Here is a 22,186-nt window from a genome sequence, read left to right as displayed (position 1 = left end):
ACAGTGCACTACAACCCTGTTTTTCCTCTTCTAGTTTCGTTCCCTTTACAACACCCTCTGCCTTAACCCAGGTTAAGTTAAAAGCAAACGACTGTTAGCTTACCTATCTGACCTGATGAATAACAGGCAGGAAAACGAATAAAGAGGAAATATTGCTTGCTATAAAATGTATGTCACAAGAACCCCCTTAATTTGGCTATTTCTTAAATGAGGATGCATATAAACGTATAAACTTAAATGTGCCATCATCGTGGTCTTTGGCGACCAGATCTGCTACGTAAGAAATTAAAGCCACCACAATAACGGTCATATGAACTATTCATACACACAACATGAATGAACCTACAACACATTAAGTTGAGCAAAAGCAGCCTGACGTGAGAGAGGACCTGGTGCATGACTCCATTTACGTGGAGATCAAAACCATGATTATCACAATGGCAGTAGCCCATAACTGGAGGAAACTGACTTGCCGCAGAAACTTCTGGAGTGAGAAAAATGTTCTGTATCTTGACTACGGTGGTGGCTACATGAGTTTGCCAAAACCCAATGAACTGTACACTTAAAATCTGCGCATTTCTGTTAGGTAATTATTATCTCGACTTAAAAAATGGTCAACTGAAGAATGAGCTATTAAGTGTCTGTTAGGTTTTAAAATTTAATCAGTACCGTTTCATAAGCCCAAGAGTAAAATTAGAGAAATTTACAGAGAAAAACTTTCTTCATGAAGCCGACTAAAAATAAACGTTCTGTTTAATGTAAGAATGGCTCGAATGCAGCTCCAAACAAACTGCTGGCAACAACCCCGCTCTCATTAAACTCGGGGCAGTGAGCATAAAAGGGGCTGGTTCCATTTCACCACACAGGCTCATGGAACTGGATAGGTTTTCTGCAACTAAAAGCATTTCACCTGGCAGACAGCTGGCTTACTGGTGCGCTCTCAAACGGAGGGTCTAACTAAACAGGTTAAAATATCAGTACCTAGGTTATGTGCTGTGAACATAATTTGAAAAAAAAGTCCATGGAGGGGGCTGGTCAAGCTGGATTTCAGAACTCCATGCAGCTGTAAAATTCTCTCACTACTGCCAACCGACTCAGCCTTTGATACTAGCACGAATTTACCTCTCAGAGAGCAACCAGGAGTTCAAGAAATCACATGACGCGGTGGGCTGAACACACCAGTTGCTTGAGTTTTCGCACCTGTGCTGCGACAGGACTACATCCCCTCAGGTCAGCTTGACAGTCTTCCATATTTATAAGCTTACCAAGGTCTCCACTGAGCAGAGCATCTGCCAGGGGCGGATTGCGTTCCTTCAGCAAGGACAGCTCATGGGGGTTGGCCAGCAACATGTCTCGGAGCAAGGCTGGATTGTCCAAGCCCTGAGGAGATGAAGCTATGTCTCCAGGAGATGAGTGGGACTGCTGTGCTCCTGGTGGCTGGCGCTGCCGGGAGCCTGATGTGCCAGGCACGGCTATACTACGGAAGTCTATTCGGGGTAAGTCTGTTGGGGAAAATCGGTTCAAAGTTTACTTCCAGTGACTCCATAAAAACAAGCACTTGAAGGGAACAGCGAACATTTGCTGGTACATGGCATGTAGTAAATGGTAACCGCAGACATTTAACCTTTCCCCTGCTCCCTCTCTCAACTCACTGAACATAAAGACTGCAGTCCGAGTGAACCCACAGGCAAGAACAGAAAAGAGGTGCCGACAATGGCAGTAACCCTAGATTTTTGGCTTATACATATCCCGAAAGAGATGCCAAATTTTTACTTATTTGTGTTTTTAAAACATTAAAGCTAGTCTCAATAAACATAACCGCATAATTTTGGATGTAATTCTTGAGAAATATCCCAGTCCACTTGGCATGTTTCAAAGAGCCTGCACACCTTGGGTAAAGAATACTATACAAACCAAGGGAACTGCATCAATTTCAGATGTAAAATTCTACAAGTCTCTGCTAAACATATTCGTTCTTGGAATTTACACTTTCATCTGTGCCTCACTGCTACCTCTTACCCACCCCACCCCGGGGAGCTGGCAGGTAAAATCGTTTTACAGGAGAGACAAACAGAAGAAAAGGAACATGCTCAGATTCTCAGTGCTGAGGTCACCAAAAGATAGAACAGATTTAGAGGCTACAACTTCCGGGTTCTATAATCCAGGCTGAGCTGACCTTATTAAAATGAAAGGAAAATAAAAGGGAGCCTTACACAAAGGCCCCACATATTATATGATTCCATTTATATGAAATGACCAGAACAGGAAAATACACAGAGACAGAAGTAGACTGATGGTTGCCTAGGGCCAGGAGGCTTGGAGGCAGATGGGGAATGATTGCTAATAGGTATGTTTATGTTTAAGGTGATGAAAAGGTGCTACAATTGATTGTAGTGATGGCTGCATGACTTGGAATATACTAAAAATCAATGTACTGCACCCTTTAAATGAGTGAACTGTATAGTACATGAATGAAATCTCGATAAAGCTGTTACTTAAAAAGGAGTTTTACCTTAGCAAAGAAAAAGGAGAGCAGAGCCAGAATGGGGGGCTAGAACTGAGCGAATCTGCATCTCCTCAATCCCAAAAATGTATCTGATAGTCACTCCTGTCCCAAGTCTGAGGCCATCCTGAAGCTTACGGGATATCAACAGAAGAAGGGAATCCTTAAATTCCAGCCATCAGTTTCTGCCTCTTAGCACGGGCTCAACTAGCCACTTTCTTCAAACAGACCTCTGCTGGCAGCTAGTCAATGTGTATGTGTGTGTGTACGTGTTGAGGGAGTTAATCTACACCAACCAGCAAAACACAGGGGCGGGCCTTCTCTGTGGGTCAAGAAATTTTATCTCTAACCCTGTTACACTTATCTGGAGAGTCCATTCGCTTCAGAGCAATTTTGAGAAACTTGTTTACCTGCTAGATGAAATCACCTCCCCTCCCCTCCCCCGCCTACTGCCTCTCTTGTCCACATGGGAGAGTACAGGAAAAAAACAGTGAATCTCCAGAGCTAACAATCTCGCCAAATTAACCAAACGAAAACTTGGTTTTTGTTGACTGGCACGTTTGAATCACAACTCTTTCTAAAGTTTAACAGCAGCCCCAAGGGACTCATGTAACCCCGATCTGGGAGGAACAGTGCATGATGGTCTCTTACAGCCCCAGTTTCAGGGTGAATGGAAGCATTGTGTTCTAAGCTAGAGTGTGTCATCATCACCCAGACACCCATCAGCTGTTACCACAAACTATAAAACCAGCCAACCTAAAGACTAAACACTGTTTAAAGAAATCTATCTGAAGAGAGCAGGGAATGGAACACACGATTACATTTCATCAAACGGTTCCACCTCAAAACCTTGTCAACTTTCTATAGATCATGAACCCCTCTGAGTATCTGAAGAAAGCTACAGACTCTCTCCCCATCAAATGCACACATGCTCACAGCCACACAACTGTGATTATTTCAGAGCCACAGAAACGTTCTAAATCCCAATGCACAGACTCCAGACTATAAACACCTAATCTGGATGGAACATCAAGATAGACAACAGCTACCTTTTACGTGATTAACGTGGCTGGTGGGGAAGGAACAGAATTTGGTGGTCCGGCTGCTTAATGCTCATAAAGCTCAGTATACTGGAAAAAGTCCCACGTTTTCGTCCCCACGCCTTCACTTACTAGCTATGAACACTGAAGACATTACTTAAAATCAGAGCGCCATCTATTAGTGATAACGAGTTATAAAGAGGAATCTCTTCCCCCACAGCAGTGATGAGACCCATGCAACGTGGGTGCAAGTGCCTGGCTGCCTCCTCCACAAAGGCCTGCTAGCCGAGGGCCAGACACGAAGCAGCAAAAGTCAGTCAGGAATCATGGGCAGAGGTGGCCTCCTAAGTCCTTCCCAAGGATAAAGTTATTATTGATAACAACAGAAGCGAACATTTATCGAGGACATGCTGAAGGTTGCACGTGCACTGTTCTCACAGCCTATCTTACAGCTGGTGATGAAACGGACGTAGGGAAGTTAACACATCCAAGGGTACACAGCAACCAAGGGGCAGTCAGAGCCCGTACCCTGCACTCTGAACCCGAAGCTAGTCCACAGCTCTGGCCCACAGTGTTACGCTCTCTCCTGATGCTGGCGTTAGGGATGTCTTACTTGGGAACTGCACTGGAGGTCGAGGGTCAGCATTCTCCTTCTGTCGTAAAATCACAACGTCTCCATCTTTCAAGCCGTAGGAAGCCAGCGATCTGTGGTTGTCTGTGAGAGGTCTTTCAGCATAGACAATCTACAACCAGAAAAGATTACACGGTAGAAAGCACTAAGAGGTAATATGGCACAAAGCAGGAAAACTACATACAGCGTCCCTTTTCATCAGATGTCAGTCCCTGCTCAAAACCCCCAATGGTTTCCTATCACACCTGGAATAAAAGCCCAAGTCCTTCCCGCTGCCTACTAGGCCCAAACCATTTGGGCCCTGGCTCTCCCTCTGACTTTATCTCATACTGTAATTGCCGTTCCCCAAATAACATGATCAATTTCCCCCCTGGGACTGTTTCACTTGCTCTTCTCTCTACCTAAGGAATGTTCTTTTCCCAGTCATGTCTTTTTTAAGTAGGCTCTACGCCCAATGTGGGGCTTAAACTCACAACCCTAAGATCAAGAGTCACACGCTCTGCCAACTGAGCCAGCCAGGTGCTCCCCAGTCATTCTTTTTTAAGGTCTCTGATCAAACATTACCTTTTCAGAGCCCTTCACTCATCACTCTATTTAAAATGTACCCTCACCTCTCATATTATAAATCTATTTTTTTATTGTCTTTCTGTCTCACTAAAATGTAAGCTACTTGAGGACAGGATTTTCTTTTGTTCGCCATATCTCAAATGCCTCGTGTGTGTGTGTTAAGAACGTCACATCTACTCTCCTAGCAGCTTTCACGTATGTGATACAGCACTTAATTACAGTCACCAAGCTGGAAATGACATCCCGGTGTGTCCACTTTTAAATGATCTTGCACTACTGGCAAGTCTACAAGTTTTCCAAATACCATCCACTCTGCATCCTTCCTTCTCTTCTACCATTCCCAAAGTTTGGTCACACTTGTAAGTGGAAGACAAAAGGGGAAGAAATTCAGAAAAGAACAATTAAACACAGATGGCAAAAAGGATCATGGATGTACCAATAAAAATATTTTTACAAGGTGCAATCAAACACTGAAGAAAATGTGAGAGCAGAAAAGCAGATGAAACACACACTGCAGAAAGCAAAGGCACAACGGGCAAAGGGTACTTTTATCATGAAAGAACATAAAACCTACCCTGCGCTATCACATACTCCAGAGGGGCATTGAGAATAAACTCAGGCTTTGAAAAATTTTCTCCCTAAAGATGTGCTATGCACCAAGCCACCAGCAAACTGAGGAGCCCGAGTCCTGTCCTGGCTCTGACAGGGGCCGCGCCACTCAGCTGGTCCAGGCTTCACATTCCCCACTTGTCAAGCAAGCTTGAGGATCACTACAGCTGTGCCTTCCAGGTCTTTCTGCTCCACTACCATTTTACAGCGTTTCCTCATGTGTCCTCAAAGCTTTCATAGTAAGACTGCCTGACACAGAACCTGAAAAATACATGGTTTATACTGGAAAAAATGATCCGTCATATCTGCTCGCAGAATCTGCACTGACGTGAGGAACAGAACTAACAGGAAACCGAATTTCCAAAACCGGATACTTCTGGGGACGCAAAAAAAACTGATTTCAGAGTTTGTAGGGCTGACGATACTTTACAAGTTCTATACATGACTAGAAAATGGAATGTCAGTTCTTACCTCAACCTGCAGAGTTCAGACATGTTACAACAGGCTGCAACTCTCATTCCATCAATCCATTCACTCTCTCCTATTCTCCCTTATTTAAGCACATATCACACGGTAAAGGTACAACAGAACCAACACAGACTGTTTGCAATACAACCTGAGAGTTGTACCATAATTTGTGGGATTGCTGGGAAAACTACCGGAAATCTGAAGCGACAAGAGTCACGGGTTGAGGTGTGCAGCAGCAAGAAGAGGCATGCCAAGAGAAGCGCCACGCAGGCAGCTCTTACAAAGTGGCGGCGACACTGTGAAGCCACCACAACGAGCCCACTCCTTAATTTTCCAGGTTCAGAAACTCAACTATCAGTATATTTAGAGATACAGTCAGTTGACACATTCTAACTGTACTTATAAAAGAACACTTATCTACAACAGGAAATCAAACTCAGGAGTATCAAGACGCTCCTGTCCACCAGATCACGGAACTCTCTCCAGCCAGAAGAGCCACCATAAAACGCTAGCATCACGTGCGCTTCTGTCAGAATGGGTTCTCACGCTCTCCCACTTACCAACACCCTCTCGTATAAGTGTCAATCATTTTATGAGATGAGCCTTATTTGTCCCATTTTATGGACAGGGAAACAGATACAGAGAGTTCAGTGCCCTGAGACTACACAGCTATTAAGAAGAGAACTAGGACTGAAACCACATCTGCCTGACTACAAAGCCCGTATCTTCCCTAAGGACCAGAGACAACTTCCCCAAACCTAAGTCCAAAGTGGCCTGGTGAATCAGCTGGTGACCTGAAACGAGAGCTATTAGGCCATCCACTAAGGGCCTATCCTCACCAGGGGGACCCCAAGCCCTGTCCACTGCTCACTGTGTCCCCTGCCCTGAACGTGAGAAAGAACGCTGGCAACACCTCCCTCCTTGGACTCCCACCTTGGGGTGCCGTACATCACTCCGCAGTGTTAGCACAGTCTTTCCTCAGCAGACGATACAATTTTTAACAGGAAGACAGCCTCATCTAACAATAAGATCCAGGTAATAACCACCACCGAATACATACATGAAATGGGGAATATTGCCACCTGCCCCATTTCCTAAAAATACTGGACTAGAGAATGTGGGCGAGGGGCAAACACCCTTCACACTGACAAAGCAGCAGGCGTATTCCATTTTAGTCAAGGACACAAATGAGATAAACAAAAGCTCAGCTGAAATTATAACTGCCATAAAGGAACGATTTCTTTTTGTTGAAACAGGTTTAAAAGTCTAAGAAAGACAATTATTTTATAGCTTAAGTCCTAGAATAAATCTGAAGGAGCTTCCAGCTTAACAGGAGTGTATTAGACCAATGGTTTCAAATTTCTACCAGTCAAAACAAAATGAGTTTCAGTAATGGCACTGGTGATGCTTTCTACCGTAACACCTGACTCAAAGGCCACAAAGCTAAGAATTCTAGTTTTGCCAGTTACAAAGACATACAACAGGAAAACCGACACTGCTGTGAGTCTTAAGCGGCAGAACTGGCCCACCTGCCAGGACTTACTCCAGGGGAGGCACCCTCGAGATGGAATTCTCCTCTTCATCAACATTCAACAACAGTCTAATGAAAACAACTCCGAGACCTTTAAGCATGATGTCAAATGTTTCCCGGTCTCTGAATGAGAGCCTTCAATCACCAGAAATCCTAACAACACATTTCTAGCAGTAAGGACCATACACTGGCCACAAAATCTTTGGACTCACATCTGAATGGCTACCTCATAGTACCTACCGTTAACTGAAAGCCTACTATATGCCAAGTGATCTACACACACTATCTCATGCAACAGGTTGACTTTTCCAACCCTTCTGGAAAACAACTTGGCAAGTTACTAAAAGCCTTTCAAAAGACCTGGCAATTCCATATTTAAGAATATATCCTGAGAAAATAATCAGAAATGGTGACAAAGCCTTAAGTAAACAGATATCCATGGAAATGTTACTCATAACTGCTCCCAATTTTCCCCAATTCAAATGCCCAGCAATGGGGAAATTGTTAAATAAACGGTAGTACAGCTATAGGATGGTATATGATGTGGCCATTAAAATGATAAATTTGAAGAATCTGAAATGCAGTGGGAAAATGCTGACAACGTAGTATTGACTGAACAAAGAAAGCTGAAACTGTTAGTATAGTTCAGGGCATCGTGTTGAAATGATACATATATAAAAGGAAATAAGCTGAGAAAAAATACACTAAAAAGTAAACTGCAGGGGCACCCGGGTGGCTCAGCCACTTAAGCGTCTATCTTCGGCTCAGGTCATGATCCCAGAGTCCTGGGATCAAGCCCCATATCGGACTCCTGGCTCAGCGGGGAGCCTGCTTCCACCTCTCCCCCCTGCGTGTACTCTCTCTCACTCCCTCGAATACATAAAATCTTAAAAATAAAACCAAGTAAACTGCAGTTATTTGGGGGTGATGAGGTAGTAACTTATTGTCCTTATCGTTTCCTGTAAGTCACAAATTCTCTATAATGAACATGCAGTATTTATCAGGGAAAAAAAATACATGAAAATTACCTGCGAAAATAAACATGTCAAAACCAGTTACAATAGAAAATTTTAGTTTCCACCAATTTAAAATAGTGTTTTACAAACCACAAATCATGCTGTGTACAGAGCTGCTTTTCCAGGATCATACAGTCACTGCTATTATTTGGTATTTAAATATGCTTTTCATTTGAGAGTCCTTACACATTCTGCACACGTCTTTACCACATGCCACCTACAGGGGTAAATTATAATGATGTTTCAAAAATACAAAGACATTAATTTAAAGTGAAGCTAAGTTCTGATAATTCTTTGAAGTTTGCCCAGCCAAGTCTGCATCAAAGTATCAAACAGAGCCATGACTGGCTTCCAAGCCCACACTTGTATTAAGAGATGGAACATGCCCAGCTTTAATCACATGTACAAGCAGAGATAGTTTCTAGTCTAAATTTGTTATCGTCACATTATAACTACTATAATCAGACTAGAGCTGTTAAAAATTAACACCTTTTCCAAGTGCATACTTATGCACAACTGATGCTGATGTGGAAGACTGAATTCTAAACTAGTGATCGTCAATGTGGGGTAGGCAGGCAAAGCAATTCTTTAAACATGAAGGAACAGAAAAATGTTAGAATTTTCATTTCCACTTATTTTAGTTCATCCTTCCTTAAACTCTATCCTACGGTTGTTCATAATGTACATCAGGTATTACTTAGTATATTACATAACTGATGTTTACACTTATATACATATACGCGCATATATATATAAAATGCATATCACATTTGTTCATAATGTTTACAACTTTCTATATATATCACAAAGATGTATGTTCCAAAACATTTTACTCAGAGGAATACACAACCAAAAAAGTTGGGAGATCAGTGGTGGAGATCGTGACAGGAAAGAACAGCCAGGAACATTAAAAAAAAAAAAAAAAAAAAAAATCCCTTTAAAAATGGAGGTGAAGGAATGAGAATGGAGAAGGTAAGTAAGAGGAGTGAGGTAACTAGACCAAGAGAACTGTGAGAGGAAGAAAGGGAAGATGAGTAATAGGGGAGAACCTGGGAGGTAAAAGGGTGGGAGTGGGGGCCTCGAGTAAGTGATATTTTTGTAGGTAAGAACTATAATGATGCTTACTATTATGATTTGGTGAACGGAAATGACTCAAGTGTCTAGGGTGGATCCTGTTCCTGCCTGATGGGCAAACAACTGAAAAGACAACCGACCACCACACATCTTAAAATAGATACTGTGTTGGGTTACAATGGAGCCAACGGAACAAACTTGAAACACAGGCGCTGTTTACGGCTCTTTAATACAGGGTTCACAGTACTTGGAGCCCAGGTTTGCATATGCTAATTTGGCTTGGGAAGGAAGTGAATGCCCAAAGGGTGACCTAAGGAATAAGAAAGAAATTTAGAGTTAGCCTAATTGTTCAATTAGTGAGGCACTCCTCATATTCTGAGCTGTGTCAATCTGACACACTCTTCATTTAAATTTTGTTACAGCCCATCTCAAAAAGGGCAGAAATTGAGGCAATGTCAGTCTTCATCTTCTCCCAAGTCCTAATAACAAAATCAACTTACATCTTAATTTTTTATTTCCCCCAGCAGCTGGTGATTACAACCACGGTAACAGAACCACCAAAGGGAAGAGAACAATTGAAAAAGCCACCTTCAAATATTCAAGAGTTGAGTGTACCTCCCTACTTAAACTGTCCTTTCCCAGCTCTCCACTTGAGGGATTCACTGACAGGAACTGGTTCCTCAGTTTTTGTGGATTAGCTGTTTATAGAAAAAGGTGCAAATAATCCCTTTTACCAATTTCTTTGCAGCTTTCATCAGTCTGCCTATTTGAGTAACACTTTGCACCCTGAAACAAATTCTTTCTTGATATTCAGCTTTATGCCAAGGTTCTTTTTTTTTTTTTTTTTTAAGATTTTATTTATTTATTTGACAGAGAGAGAGACAGCCAGCGAGAGAGGGAACATAAGCAGGGGGAGTGAGAGAGGAAGAAGCAGGCTTCCCAGGCAGAGCAGGGAGCCCGATGTGGGGCTCCATCCCAGGACCCTGGGATCACGCCCTGAGCCAAAGGCAGACGCTTAACAACTAAGCCACCCAGGCGCCCCTTATGCCAAGGTTCTAAAGTTCACATACTGTAAAGGAATCATACTCACTTCTGAACAAAATATTGACGCGTCTGTTTACCATAACACAGGGCAGAACATGCTGTAGTTGGGCAATAGTTTTTGGAACTATTTCATAACTGCAGTAGGAAATCAAGATTTACATTCTGGGGCCTTGGAGGACTTCTATAATTTTCTTAATGTTTAGAACATGTCCTCCAAGGCCTACTTATCAAGTTAAGATTTAAATGTTTTAGTGTGAAGGCCAGAGTTACCGTCACCAATTCTGTTGGGTGGCAGCCTCAAGGCATTTTGAGAATAAATTACTTTGCTTATTTAAAATGTTAGAGCAGCTGAACTTCCTTCCAGCACGGTAGGGAAATGAAACAGGCAAATCACATGGAGAAGATACTAGGCCATTTTTACAAAAATATCCTCATAAAGCACTGAACTTTGAACCCACCCAAACTCCGAATTGTGGCCTGAAATAAAGAGGGATTCTGGCCTCCTCCCAGCGAAGAAACCAGAAAAACAAACACTTGAATTGAACTAATAACTGCCCTCCCTTTGGGGGGAGGGGGGAAATTACCTTTTTTTTTTCTTTTTTTTTAAGAATTTAACCAGAAATGCCATGTGGTAGGGAAAAGGGAACAGGGCATTTCCAAATGCCTCAAAACAAGGTAATGCAAGTCTCAAAACTTTTTCCTTCACTTAGAGTGCAAATCTCTACATTTAAAGGTAAATTACGTTTGCTTAAGCAGGAGCCCTCTCCAAAAAAGCAGATGCACATCAACCTACCACAGTGATCCAAACTGGTATTTCTGGTTGGGGAAGCAGGATGTATGAATTCCTGCAAACCTCGAGCTGCTTCTTCTATTCTATGGTTGCTCATAACGTACATTGGTCCACAACACCCCAAACTCGGGATTAGAGGAGAGAGGGCCAAAGAGCCAGAAGGTGGGGCGGGCAGCCCAACTGTCCACGCGCCCCTCAGGCTGCAGTGGGTGCGTCTGCGGTCAGGTTCTCCGCTCGCTCCCATGGCACCCCACCCCACGCTCGGCGTGTGTGGGGGCAGCTACCGATTCCAGCTCCCTCCCGGACGCGGGGGCGAGCTGGGAGAGGCCATCCTGCTCCCCCACCCCCTATTCCTCACCAGTAGCAAAGGGAGGGCGTGAGACCCGGAGGCAGGAGAATTAGCCCCGTAGGGAGACCCAGCTCGCTGCCCGGCATACCTGGCTCTCGGCTGCGGGGATGCCGGACTCGAGCTCGCACAGCGCGCGGAAGTTGTGCAGCTCGAAGTCGGCGTCGACCTGGAGGGAAAAGGTCACCTCGGAGAGGTCCCTCCGCACACAGTACACGGTGAGCAGCATGGCCCGGGCCCGACCCAGCTCGGCTCGGCCCGGCCTCGGCGCTGGGCTGCGGGGCGGCGGCGGGGCCTGGCTGGTGCTGCGGGCGAACGGCGCGGGCTGCTTGCTCGCCCGCTTGCTCCTTCCCTCCCTCACACACGCTCAGTGACTCACTCCCTCCCGCCCTCACTACCAAGCACCGCCGCCGCCACCCGCCTGCGACTCCGTCTGCCTGCCTGCCGACCTGCCTCCCACCGCTGCCGCCAAGCGCGCCAGCCGCCCAGCGCCCCGCCCCGCCGCAACGCGGCTGCCGTAAAGCCCGCCTCGCCCTCTCGGCCTTCGCGACGCAGAGAAGGGGCGGGCCGGGAAGAGGAAGCGGGAAGCTAGGAGAGGATTGGAGGGAAGGGAAGGCTTGGGAAGCCCGAGGGAGGAAGGGCGAGAAAAGGGGAGGGAAGTAAGGGAATGAGGGAAATCGAGGAGTGATTTTATAGCTGAAGTCGGCGGCGGACTCCACGATCTCATTCACCCAACTGAGGCATTTATTAAGCGCCGACCACGTGGATACAAAACTGCGTAAAAACACAGGTCCTTCTTTGCCCTTAAGGAACTCAAACGCAACTAAGCAGAGAGTTCTAAAATGCATTTTACCAAGTAGAAATTGAGGCTCAGAGAGATTAATTCACTCCCTGTCCCAGTGATTTAGGGTTAAAATCAAAATCATGACCTTGTCTAGTCTATAGAACCGAGCTTACCTTGGAACCTGCCTTCTCCGGAACTGTCTCCTGAGCCCTTCCTCCACTCGGCATCCCCAGCCACATTGGGACTTCGGTTGCTCCAAGGCTCCATTCCTCTGCCTTGTAAAGTTTTCTCTCTACTTGGGACTGTCTCCGTCCTAGACATAGCATCCCCCCAGCGCCTACTACAGAGCTTTTTTTGGGCACAGCTTAGAATCCACTCCATAAAGTATTTGCTACTTTAATGGCCTGTTCATAGCCACGTAGCTGATGACTGGATAGACACCCAGAGCATGAGGATAAGGTCAGAAAACCAAAACCGATGCAAGAGTGGCATCTCCCTACTTACCACTGCCCAATTCCCCATCCATGGAGTAGGGATGTTACAACACGAGGGAAGGAGGAAACAGGATGGCTATGGATGCAGGTAAGTAGGTAGGTTTGGTGGCAAGAAAGTCAATGACCATCTGAAGGCTTTTCTCTGTAAAGTAAGGAGAGTCATCTGTGGAGAATAAAAAGTGGAGGAGCAGGGGGTGGATAAGAGTGGTCGTATCAGCTACAGAAAACCTATCAGTGATTTAAGCAAATAAAGGTTTTTCTCAGAGTGGGAAGCCTGGAGGTAGACCGCTGCATCTGTTTGGTGACTCAATGATATCGGGGCCTGTATTTCTGTAAATATTTTGGCCTTTCCCAGAGGGTTACAGTATGGTTGGCTGCCTCTACTCCATGCAGCATTTTCTTGTTTAAGGCAAGAGCTTGGCCAGAAGTCCTGCGGCAGGTTTCTGCTCACATCTTACTGGCCAGGACTGTGCCACATAGATGCAAGCAAGGCTAGGAAAGTGAATGTTTAGCTTTTCTTACCTCTTTAAAGGACATGGACAGGAGAAAAAGGTTTTGGGAACAGGTGTTAGGTGAACACCCTCCATGTCCACTACCATGACCTAGGTAGGTGAGACCTACATAGACCTACTACGGCAGAGAATATTTGAAATAACCATTGCAAATTGAAGCAAGTTGAACAGAGAAATGATGTAGAATTGTCAGGTGGTGTCAAGGATTCAACTGAGGTTGGAATCATGAATTGATTAATTTTTCCATGTTACATCTTTTCTCTAGTGGTGCTCAGGTGCCGGGTGTGACAGATTTTATTTTCTAAAGATGGCCACGCTAATATCTCCCATCTTACAAGTTCTTCTTACAATGTGACCATAACAGTCCTCCTATTTAGAGATGGGGTGTATGTCCCTCCATTTGAATCATGGCTGACTGACTCTGGTATAAATGTCACTGTATGACTTCTAAGGCTAGGTTATAAATGGCAATATAGCTTTCTGCCTGGCTCTCTGGGAACTCTTGGTCTTAGAACCCAGCAGCCATGCTGTGAGGAAACCCAAACCACATGGAGAGAACATGTGTGGATGTTTCAGTCAACAGCCCAGATGAGATCAAAGCCAATTCCTGGGAAAACCACCAAAGACACGTGCAGTTGGTTTCAACCCCAGACATTGAACCATCTCCAGCATCTGGATCTTTCCAGCAGAGGTCTCAAACACCATGTGTCCATCTCCACTGTATTCTTTTTGTATCCCCGACCCACAAATCTGTGAGCATAATACAATGGTTATTTTGCATGACTAAGTTTGAGGTGGTTTGTTACAAAGCAACAATATATGGTACACTGAATACAGTCTCTCTCTTACTTTCTCTCTCTCTCTCTCTCTATATATATATATAGATACACCCATACCACATCTTCTTTATCCATTCAACTATCAATGGACACTTGGGCTGCTTCCATAGTTTAGCTATTGTTGTTTTTTTTTTTAAAGATTTAGGGGCGCCTGGGTAGCACAGTCATTAAGCGTCTGCCTTCGGCTCAGGGCATGATCCCGGCGTTGTGGGAGTCCCACACCAAGTCCCACATCGGGCTCCTCCGCTGGGAGCCTGCTTCTTCCTCTCCCACTCCTCTGCTGTGTTCTCTCTCTCGCTGGCTGTCTCTCTGTCACATAAATAAATAAAATCTTAAAAAAAAGATTTTATTTATTTATTTGAGAGAGAGAGAGAGAGAGCATGAGTGGGAGGGGCAGAGGAAGAGGGAGAGAATCTTGAGCCGACTCCACCCTGAGCTCGGAGCCCAACATGGGGCTTGATCCCAGGACCCTGAGATCATGACCTGAGCCAAAACCAAGAGTTAGATACTAACCAACTGCACCACCTAGGTGCCCCCATAGCCCGGCTATTGTAAATAATGCCACAACAAGCATAGGGGTGCGTGTATCCCTTTGAATTAGTGTTTTTGTATTTTGGGGATAAATACCCAGTTGTGTGATTACTGGATTGTAGGGTTGTTCTATTTTTCTTTTTGAGGAACCTGCGTACCATTTTCCACCGTGGCTGCACCAGTTTGCATTCCCACCAACAGTGCAAGAAGGTTCCTTTTTCTCCACATCCTTGGTAACACTTGTTGTTTCTTGTGTTCTTGATTTTAGCCATTCCGACAAGTGTGAGGTGATATCTCATTGTAGCTTTGACTTGCATTTCCCCAGTGATGAGAGATGTTGAGCCTCTTTTCATGTGTCTTATTGGCCATGTCTATGTCTTCTCTGGAGACATGTCTCTTCATGTCTTCTGCTCATTTTTTAATTGGGTCATTTGTTTTTTGGGTGTTGAGCTGTGTCAGTCCTTTATATATTTTGGATACTAATCCTTTATCAGATATGTCATTTGCAAATATCTTCTCCCATTCAGTAGGTTGCTTTTTAGTTTTGTTGTTTCCTTAGCTGTGCAGAAACTTTTTATTTTGATGTAATCCCAACAGTTTATTTTTGCTTTTATTTCCCTTGCCTCAGGAAACGTACCTTGAAAAATGTTGCTATGGCTGATATCAGAGAAATTACTGCTTGTGCTCTCTTCAAGGATTTTTATAGTTTCAGATCTCACACTTTTATAGTTTTAGGTCTTTAATACATTTTGTGTTTATTTTTGTGTATGGTGAAAGACAGTGGTTCAGTTTCATTCTTTTGCATGTAGCTGATTTTCCCAACACCAGTTGTTGAAGGGACTTTTTTTCTCATTGTATTTCATTCCTCCTTTGTCGAAGATTAATTGACCACATAATTGTGGGTTTATTTCTGAGTTTTCTATTCTATTCCATTGATCTGTGTGCCTATTTTTATGCCTGTACCATACTGTTTTAATTACTAAAGCTTTGTAATATAACCTGAAATCTGGAATTGTGATACTTTTACTTTTGTTTTTCTTTTTCAGGATTGCTTTGACTATTCGAGGTCTTTTGTGGTTTCATACAAATTTTAGGATTTTTGTTCTAGTTTTGTAAAAGATGCGTTGATATTTTGATAGGAATTGCAGTAAATCTGTAGATTACTTTGGGTAGTATAGACATTTTAATAACATTTGTTCTTCCAACCCATGAGCATGGAATGTCTTTCCATTTCTTTGTGTCATCTTGAATTTCTTTCACCAGTGTTTTAGTTTTCAGAGTACAGGTCTCTCACCTCTTTGGTTAAGTTTATTCCTAGATATTTTATTGGTTTTGGTGCAGTTGTAGGTGTAATTGTTTTAATTTCACTTTCTGCTGCTTCATTATTAGTGTATAGGAATGCAACAGATTTCTGTACATTGAGTTTATATCCTGCAACTTTACTGAATTCATTTATCAGTTCTAGTAGTTTTCTGGTGGAGTCTTTAGGGTTTTCTATAAATATAGTATCATGTCGTCTGCAAATAGTGGCAGTTTTACTTCCTCCTTACTAATTTGGATGCCTTTTATTTCTTTATGTTGTCTGATTGCTGTGGCTAGGACTTCCAGTAATGCTGAATAAAAGTGGTGAGAGTGGGGGTGCCTGGCTGGCTCAGTCAGTGGAGCATGTGACTCAATCTCTGGGTTGTGAGTCCAAGTCCCACATTGGGTGAAGAGATTACTTACAATATTTATTTTTTTTAAGTGGTGAGGGGGCGCCTGTGTGGCTCAGTTAGTTAAGCGTCCGCCTTCAGCTCAGGTCATGGTTTCAGGGTCCTGGGATCAAGCCACATGTTGGGCTCCCTGCTCAGCAGGGAGCCTGCTTCTCCCTCTGCCTCCGTGTGCTCTCTCTCAAATATATAAATAAAATCTTTAAAAAAAAGAAAGTGGTGAGAGTGGACATCCTTGTCTTGTTACTGACCTTGGGGAAAAGCTCTTGGCTTTTCACCATTGAGTATGATGTTGGCTATGGGTTTTCACAGAGAAGCCTTATTATGTCGAGGTACGGGCCTCACCCCTTTTGGACTCTGCTCAATTGCTTCTTGAGATCTGGTTCAGAGTATGGACTCCCACTTCTCTCATCACTCTATGAGATAGACTTTGAATCTCCATTACTTGTGACCACAGATGCCTTGAGACATCTCCGGTCCATGATTCTAAGTGAGGATGGGTTGGAGTGGGCCTTGAGAGAAAGCCTAGACAAGAAGGATACCCTTGATTCCCATGAACCAATCAGTGCTGTATGTCAAGAACCTTGCAAATGATTGCTAACATTTACTCAATGCTAACTTTGTGCCAGACACTCTTCTAAGCACTTTATGTGTTGAGTCTTTGAATCCCACAAAAATCCTATGAGGTATTATCTCCATTCTACAAATGAAGAAACTCGGGCATAGAGAGAGGCCAGTCTCCTGCCCAAGGACACACAAGTAGTAAATGGCAGTTCCAGGACTCAGACCAGGCTCTCTGACTTGAGTCCACACTTTTTAAAAAAAGTTTATTTATTTATTTAATCTGTCCACCCAATGTGGGGCTCAAACTCACGACCCAGAGATGAAGAGTTGCACACTCTTCTGACCAAGCCAGCCAGGCGCCCCACGAGTCCACAGTCTTAACTACTACTTTACACGGCTACATGTAAGACCTCATTTCATCCTTACAAAAGCCTTCAGAGATAGGAACTACCAGTTTTCCCTGCTATCTGAAAGTAGATGGTTCCTATGAAACCTTTTGTAAGTTGAAATGGTGCAAAACGAAGTGATTACCATTTCACAAAACCGAAAATCCTCTTCAGATTTCTTTTGGTTAGTGAAAACAAGTACTAACGTAGGTCTTTTGTAAACTTGAAGTTTCATAAAGCAAACTTTTGGATGGCAGGGGAGTCCGGTATTTGTATTCATTCCCATTTCATGGATAAGGAAATTGAGGTGTGGGAATTTTAACCAATTTGCCCAGATTCACACAGCTAGTAGATAGTAGGTTCTCCAAGCCATAAAAAACTTTAAAAACAAAAACATCTATTTCCAACCTTTAACTAGAGCACCAGCATTCTGCCTGCACACTACATGTGGAGACACCTGGCTGTGCTCCAAAACCCTTTCAACACCATATGGTCACCGCCAGCGAAGTTTCTGTCTACTTCTAGGTTCTTGCCTAATTCTTCTCTACTAGGAAGAACAAATTGGTAAAGGCATTTACCCTAGTTGATTTTTAAAACTCCTACAATTGGTGGGCACCTGGGTCGCTCGGTCAGTTAGGCCTCTGTCTTTGGCTTGGGTCATGATCCCAGGGTCCTGGGATTGAGTCCCACATTGGGCTCCCTGCTCAGCGGGGAGTCTATTTCTCCTTCTGCTCCCCTCCACCCCCACCCTGGCTCATGCACGCGCTCTCTCTCTCTCTCTCTCTCAAAGATAAATATAATCTTAAAAAAAAAATAAACCTCCTACAATAGGGACTAAATCCCAAACACTCTAAGTACTTGTTTTTGTTTTTTTAAGCAGGTATATATTGTTCTTTGAATTTTTTCCTCATCATCAGTTCATGGTTGCTCAAAGAAGTCTCTCTTACCTTGCTGTTCCTGGCGCGTCAACTGATAGCAGATGGTGCTCCGTTTTACTCATTTTACCTTAACACAAAAACTCTTCTCCTTCGGTTTCCTATTTCTTAGGCCAGGATCATGTGCAGGTGTATAATGCAATGCCTCCTCCCTTCCCTGCTTATCTTTCCTAAAATCTGATAGCATTTCAGTCCCACTATACTCTAGGTCAATTCTTCCTCTTCATTTCCAGTGTACTGTGTACTCATCGGGTTATCAAAACATTGCAGGTACTTATGGCTGTAACTTCAAGCACCATTATTTGCCTACTCAGAAGTTTGTAGCTAGAGATCAAAATGTACTTTGATTACCAGAGTCAGCCTGGGCAGAAGTACAAAACAGGCCAAAGTTTGTCCTTGGCAAGCTCAACATGATGCTCCTTCTTTGGCTCCCTTTCTCTCCACCTGTTCCTCTTAGTTCTCATGGGTCCTACTTTCTTCACTTGCCTTTTTAAAACCTGCTCACAAGAAAGGAGCTGGACCAGTTCACACTAAGGTACTAATGACTGCTGAAACTCTGTATGGTCTCTCTTAGGGAAGGTGCATTTTAATAGGGATAAAGGTATCAATCATCAGCTACAGATTTCTAGGCTTCAGGGAATCTGTTGAGGAAGACAAATTTCCCCAAGAACCTCTGGATTGACACAAGCCTGCTTTACCTACTCTGTTGACATCGGACCAGACTTTGTTGATCTATCCTTGATATACCTGGTTTAATACCCGCCTTGGTAGTGAACTTGCTTTTCTATTTTTTCCCTTCAGGAAGCTCCTGGTTTTTCATGAAAAACTTGTGTCTTTCTTCTTGGAACACCACATCACAGTTGTGGAGGAATCTCAGGTGTCATGGCTCAGAGTATAGAGCCAGCTTTTAAGATATAAAGTGGATACAAAACATTCTGAGTGGGCACTGCCAAAGTGAGAATCATTACAATAGCAGGGATATGTTCAAAGTCTTTTAGCCACTTAGAACAACTTTGGTCCACTCACCATAATCAGCAATAGAACCATATTGGACATAGACCATTCATTAACTTCTTCAACAATTCTTAACACCTACTGAATGCCAGACATTGTTCTAGTTACAACAGGGAACAAGACAAAGAGCCTATCCACACTGAGCTTACATTCTAGTAAGGGGTCACAGAGAACATACAAAATGTGTCAGATGGTGATAAATACTATAGAGGGAAAAAAAAAGCACATAGATGATAGGGAATGTTGGGGAGATGGTGAGGAATTTGGGCATGTGGTGGTGGTTACTTCACAGAGGGTGGTCAGGGAAAGTCTGTCTTATAAGGTGACATCTGAGCAGGATGAAGCAGAATGGAGTAAATCACGTGGACATCCAGGGAGAATACTCAGCACAGATAATAGCAGGTGCATAGACCTAAATATGGAAGCATACCTGTCTTGTTCAAGACAGAATGAAGAACAACACTTCCGGAAATCAATGAATGAGGAGAGTAGATAGAAACCCATGGGACCAGATTGTATGGCAAGTGATTGTAAGGACTTGGCTTTCACGGACTGCAATGGGAAGCCACTGGAGAGGTTTGAGCAGAGAAGTGACATGATGTAATGCGCTATGTCAATAGATCACTTTGGCTGGGGAGTCTGGCTGGCGGAATTGGTGGAGCATGTGACTGTTGATCTCGGGGTTGTGAGTTCGAGCCCCAAGTTGGATGCAGAACTTAAAAGAAAAAATCACCTTGGCTGACTTGCAGAGGAAGGTGTGAGTGGACTAGTTAGAATCAGCAATACAACTAGCAATAACCCATGCGACAGACCATAGGGAAATCTGACCAGGGTGCACTTAGTGAGAAGCTGTCAGATTCTGAATTCATTTTGAAGGTAGAACCTACAGGACTTGCCGACGCACTGAACACAGGGTGTGGAAGAAAGAGAAATCAAGGATGGCCACAAGGTATGCGTTAGTATTCCAGAGCACAGATAGTACTTTAAACTCCTTTGCTTGCTAGCGTGAAATTTATTAGAAGGAAAGAATAGCATTGCCAACAGCCTCCTGGAAGTTTTTAAAAAGAGTTGCGCCGTCCCAATGATCTCCTCAAATCCCTTTCATATCGGACTTTTTTTTGGCTCGGCCTCAAAGGCTTGTCTTGGGGTTCCCCGAACCCTGGCCTGCACGCGGAGACCTAGAATTTATGGACTGACAGGTGGATAACTAGGCTCTGAGAAGCTGGCTCACAGTGGAAGTTGTACCTTTCCAGTAACTACCCCCTCAAAGAGACGCCTCTTACCCCAGATGCAGGATCTCTTCTAGCCAGTGCTGAATATAGGGCTCAACTCAACAGCCTTAATATCCCTAAATGTTGCCCCTTATTAAATATTACAAATTTCACACAACTTTTTCTGTGCCCACAGGAGGCCGACTTCATCTGACGAGTCTTATTCTCAGGAAATGCTCCTGCACGACCAAACAAGCCTCACGGGCGCATCTGGCACCGTTTTATCGCTTCACCGTTTCTGGTGCGGAAAGGCCCCAGCTGTCCGTTCGGTCACCCTCTGGCCACCCCATCTGAGGCTTGGGCCGAAACCCCGGCGAGCAGTCCTCCGGCGGCACCACCACCGCTGTTCCAGAGCCGGGTGGAAACGCGCCTGCGCCGCATCACGTGTCTGCAGCGTAATCTTCCAGCGAGCCGGCGCGCCTCGTCACGTGATGCGCGCGGGCCAATGCCTGGCGTCCGCGCTCTGGGCTCCTGGTTGCTAGGCGACCTCAGCCCAGCTTTGGCGGCCGGGGTTTATCCCGGGAGGTAGAGTTGGCCGCTCCGACCCGCGGGGGCTCTTGGAAGTGTGGCAGCCTGCGGGGGCGTTTCGCGGCTACCGCCTTCTCTGTGGCGGAAGGCCGGGTGGCGGTTTCCACTCCCGTGCGCCCTTCGGGGCTCCAGCCCCGATGTCCCGGCATCCGCGGTCGGGCGGCCTCACGGTCCTCTGGGCCCGAGCCGGCGGCCGAAGGGCCGCAGGGCCGCGCGGGTTGAGCCCGGTCCGCTCGTAGGCACCCCGCCTCGGCCGGCTCGACTCTGGAGAACTGGCTCAGACTCCAGCTGGGGCGGAGGTGTGCCTGAGGCAGTGGCGGCGGGAGAAACTGGTGCATGGTGGAAGTCCCAGGCGTGGGTGGCTTCCTCCAGCTTCCTTGCGCCTTATGTCAGGGCTTAGGCTTGTCGCCTTGACCAGAGAGAGAAAGGAAATGGGCAGTGGGACTCTGTGCTGCTAATTCGTCTTGACCAAAAAGACTGTGCTTTGAATAGTGGTAGACCGAAGGATCACAGATCTCCATTAAAAAAAAATTCCCAGAAGTGAAGAGTCAAATACTTCTTTTAAAAAAGTTTGTGGGGCGCCTGGTTGGCTCAGTCGTTGGAGCAGCTCTTGATCTTGGGCGGGTCCTGACTTCAGCCCCGCATTGGGTATAGAGATTACTTTTTTTTTTAAAAAAAGTTTATATATTTGCCTTTTTTTTTTTTTTTAAAGGCCTTGTCTTTGAGATTTCTAGTAACAGTGGCAGTGTTTGGCTCTTCAGCATTTTCAGTCCAGAAATACTTGTGGTGGGCTTGGGAACTGTATGCAGCCCAGGTCTAAAAGTTCAATTATAATCTTTTTTATATTTCCCATGACTCTACTCAATATTTTGAAGATAGAGACTACAGTTATAATAATCGTTTTAGTGTCTTTGCTAATTCTACATCTGTGTCACTTCTGGGTCAGTTTGTGTCCTCATGAGTCACATTTATCTCTCTACTTGCCTGGTAATTTATGATT

The 22,186-nt window shown here is 44.5% G+C and overlaps 1 protein-coding gene across 7 annotated transcripts in view; it reads right to left on the bottom strand.

The window, feature by feature from the left end:
• DDI2 (DNA damage inducible 1 homolog 2) overlaps positions 1-20,995 on the bottom strand; it is a 49,879-nt gene extending 28,884 nt beyond the window's left edge. Inside the window, exons 1-3 of one of the 7 annotated variants that reach the window (XM_057305494.1) lie at positions 20,778-20,995; positions 4,157-4,286; positions 1,266-1,502 (exon numbers count right to left, since the gene is read on the bottom strand). In XM_057305494.1, coding sequence (XP_057161477.1) covers positions 1,266-1,350 — 85 coding nt within the window. In that variant the 5' untranslated portion in view covers positions 1,351-1,502; positions 4,157-4,286; positions 20,778-20,995. Of the gene's footprint in view, positions 1-1,265; positions 1,503-4,156; positions 4,287-9,490; positions 10,287-11,710; positions 12,050-20,670; positions 20,740-20,777 lie in introns of those variants that run through there. The other 6 variants (XM_057305493.1, XM_026519777.4, XM_026519778.4 and 3 more) reach the window with 6 other exon arrangements.
• Positions 20,996-22,186: the final 1,191 nt, after the last annotated feature.

Source organism: Ursus arctos, unplaced genomic scaffold (genome assembly GCF_023065955.2).
Source record: "Ursus arctos isolate Adak ecotype North America unplaced genomic scaffold, UrsArc2.0 scaffold_32, whole genome shotgun sequence".
NCBI lineage: Eukaryota > Metazoa > Chordata > Mammalia > Carnivora > Ursidae > Ursus > Ursus arctos.
The sequence above is the reverse complement of the archived record's forward strand: the minus strand, read 5'-3'. Positions and strand labels throughout refer to the sequence as shown.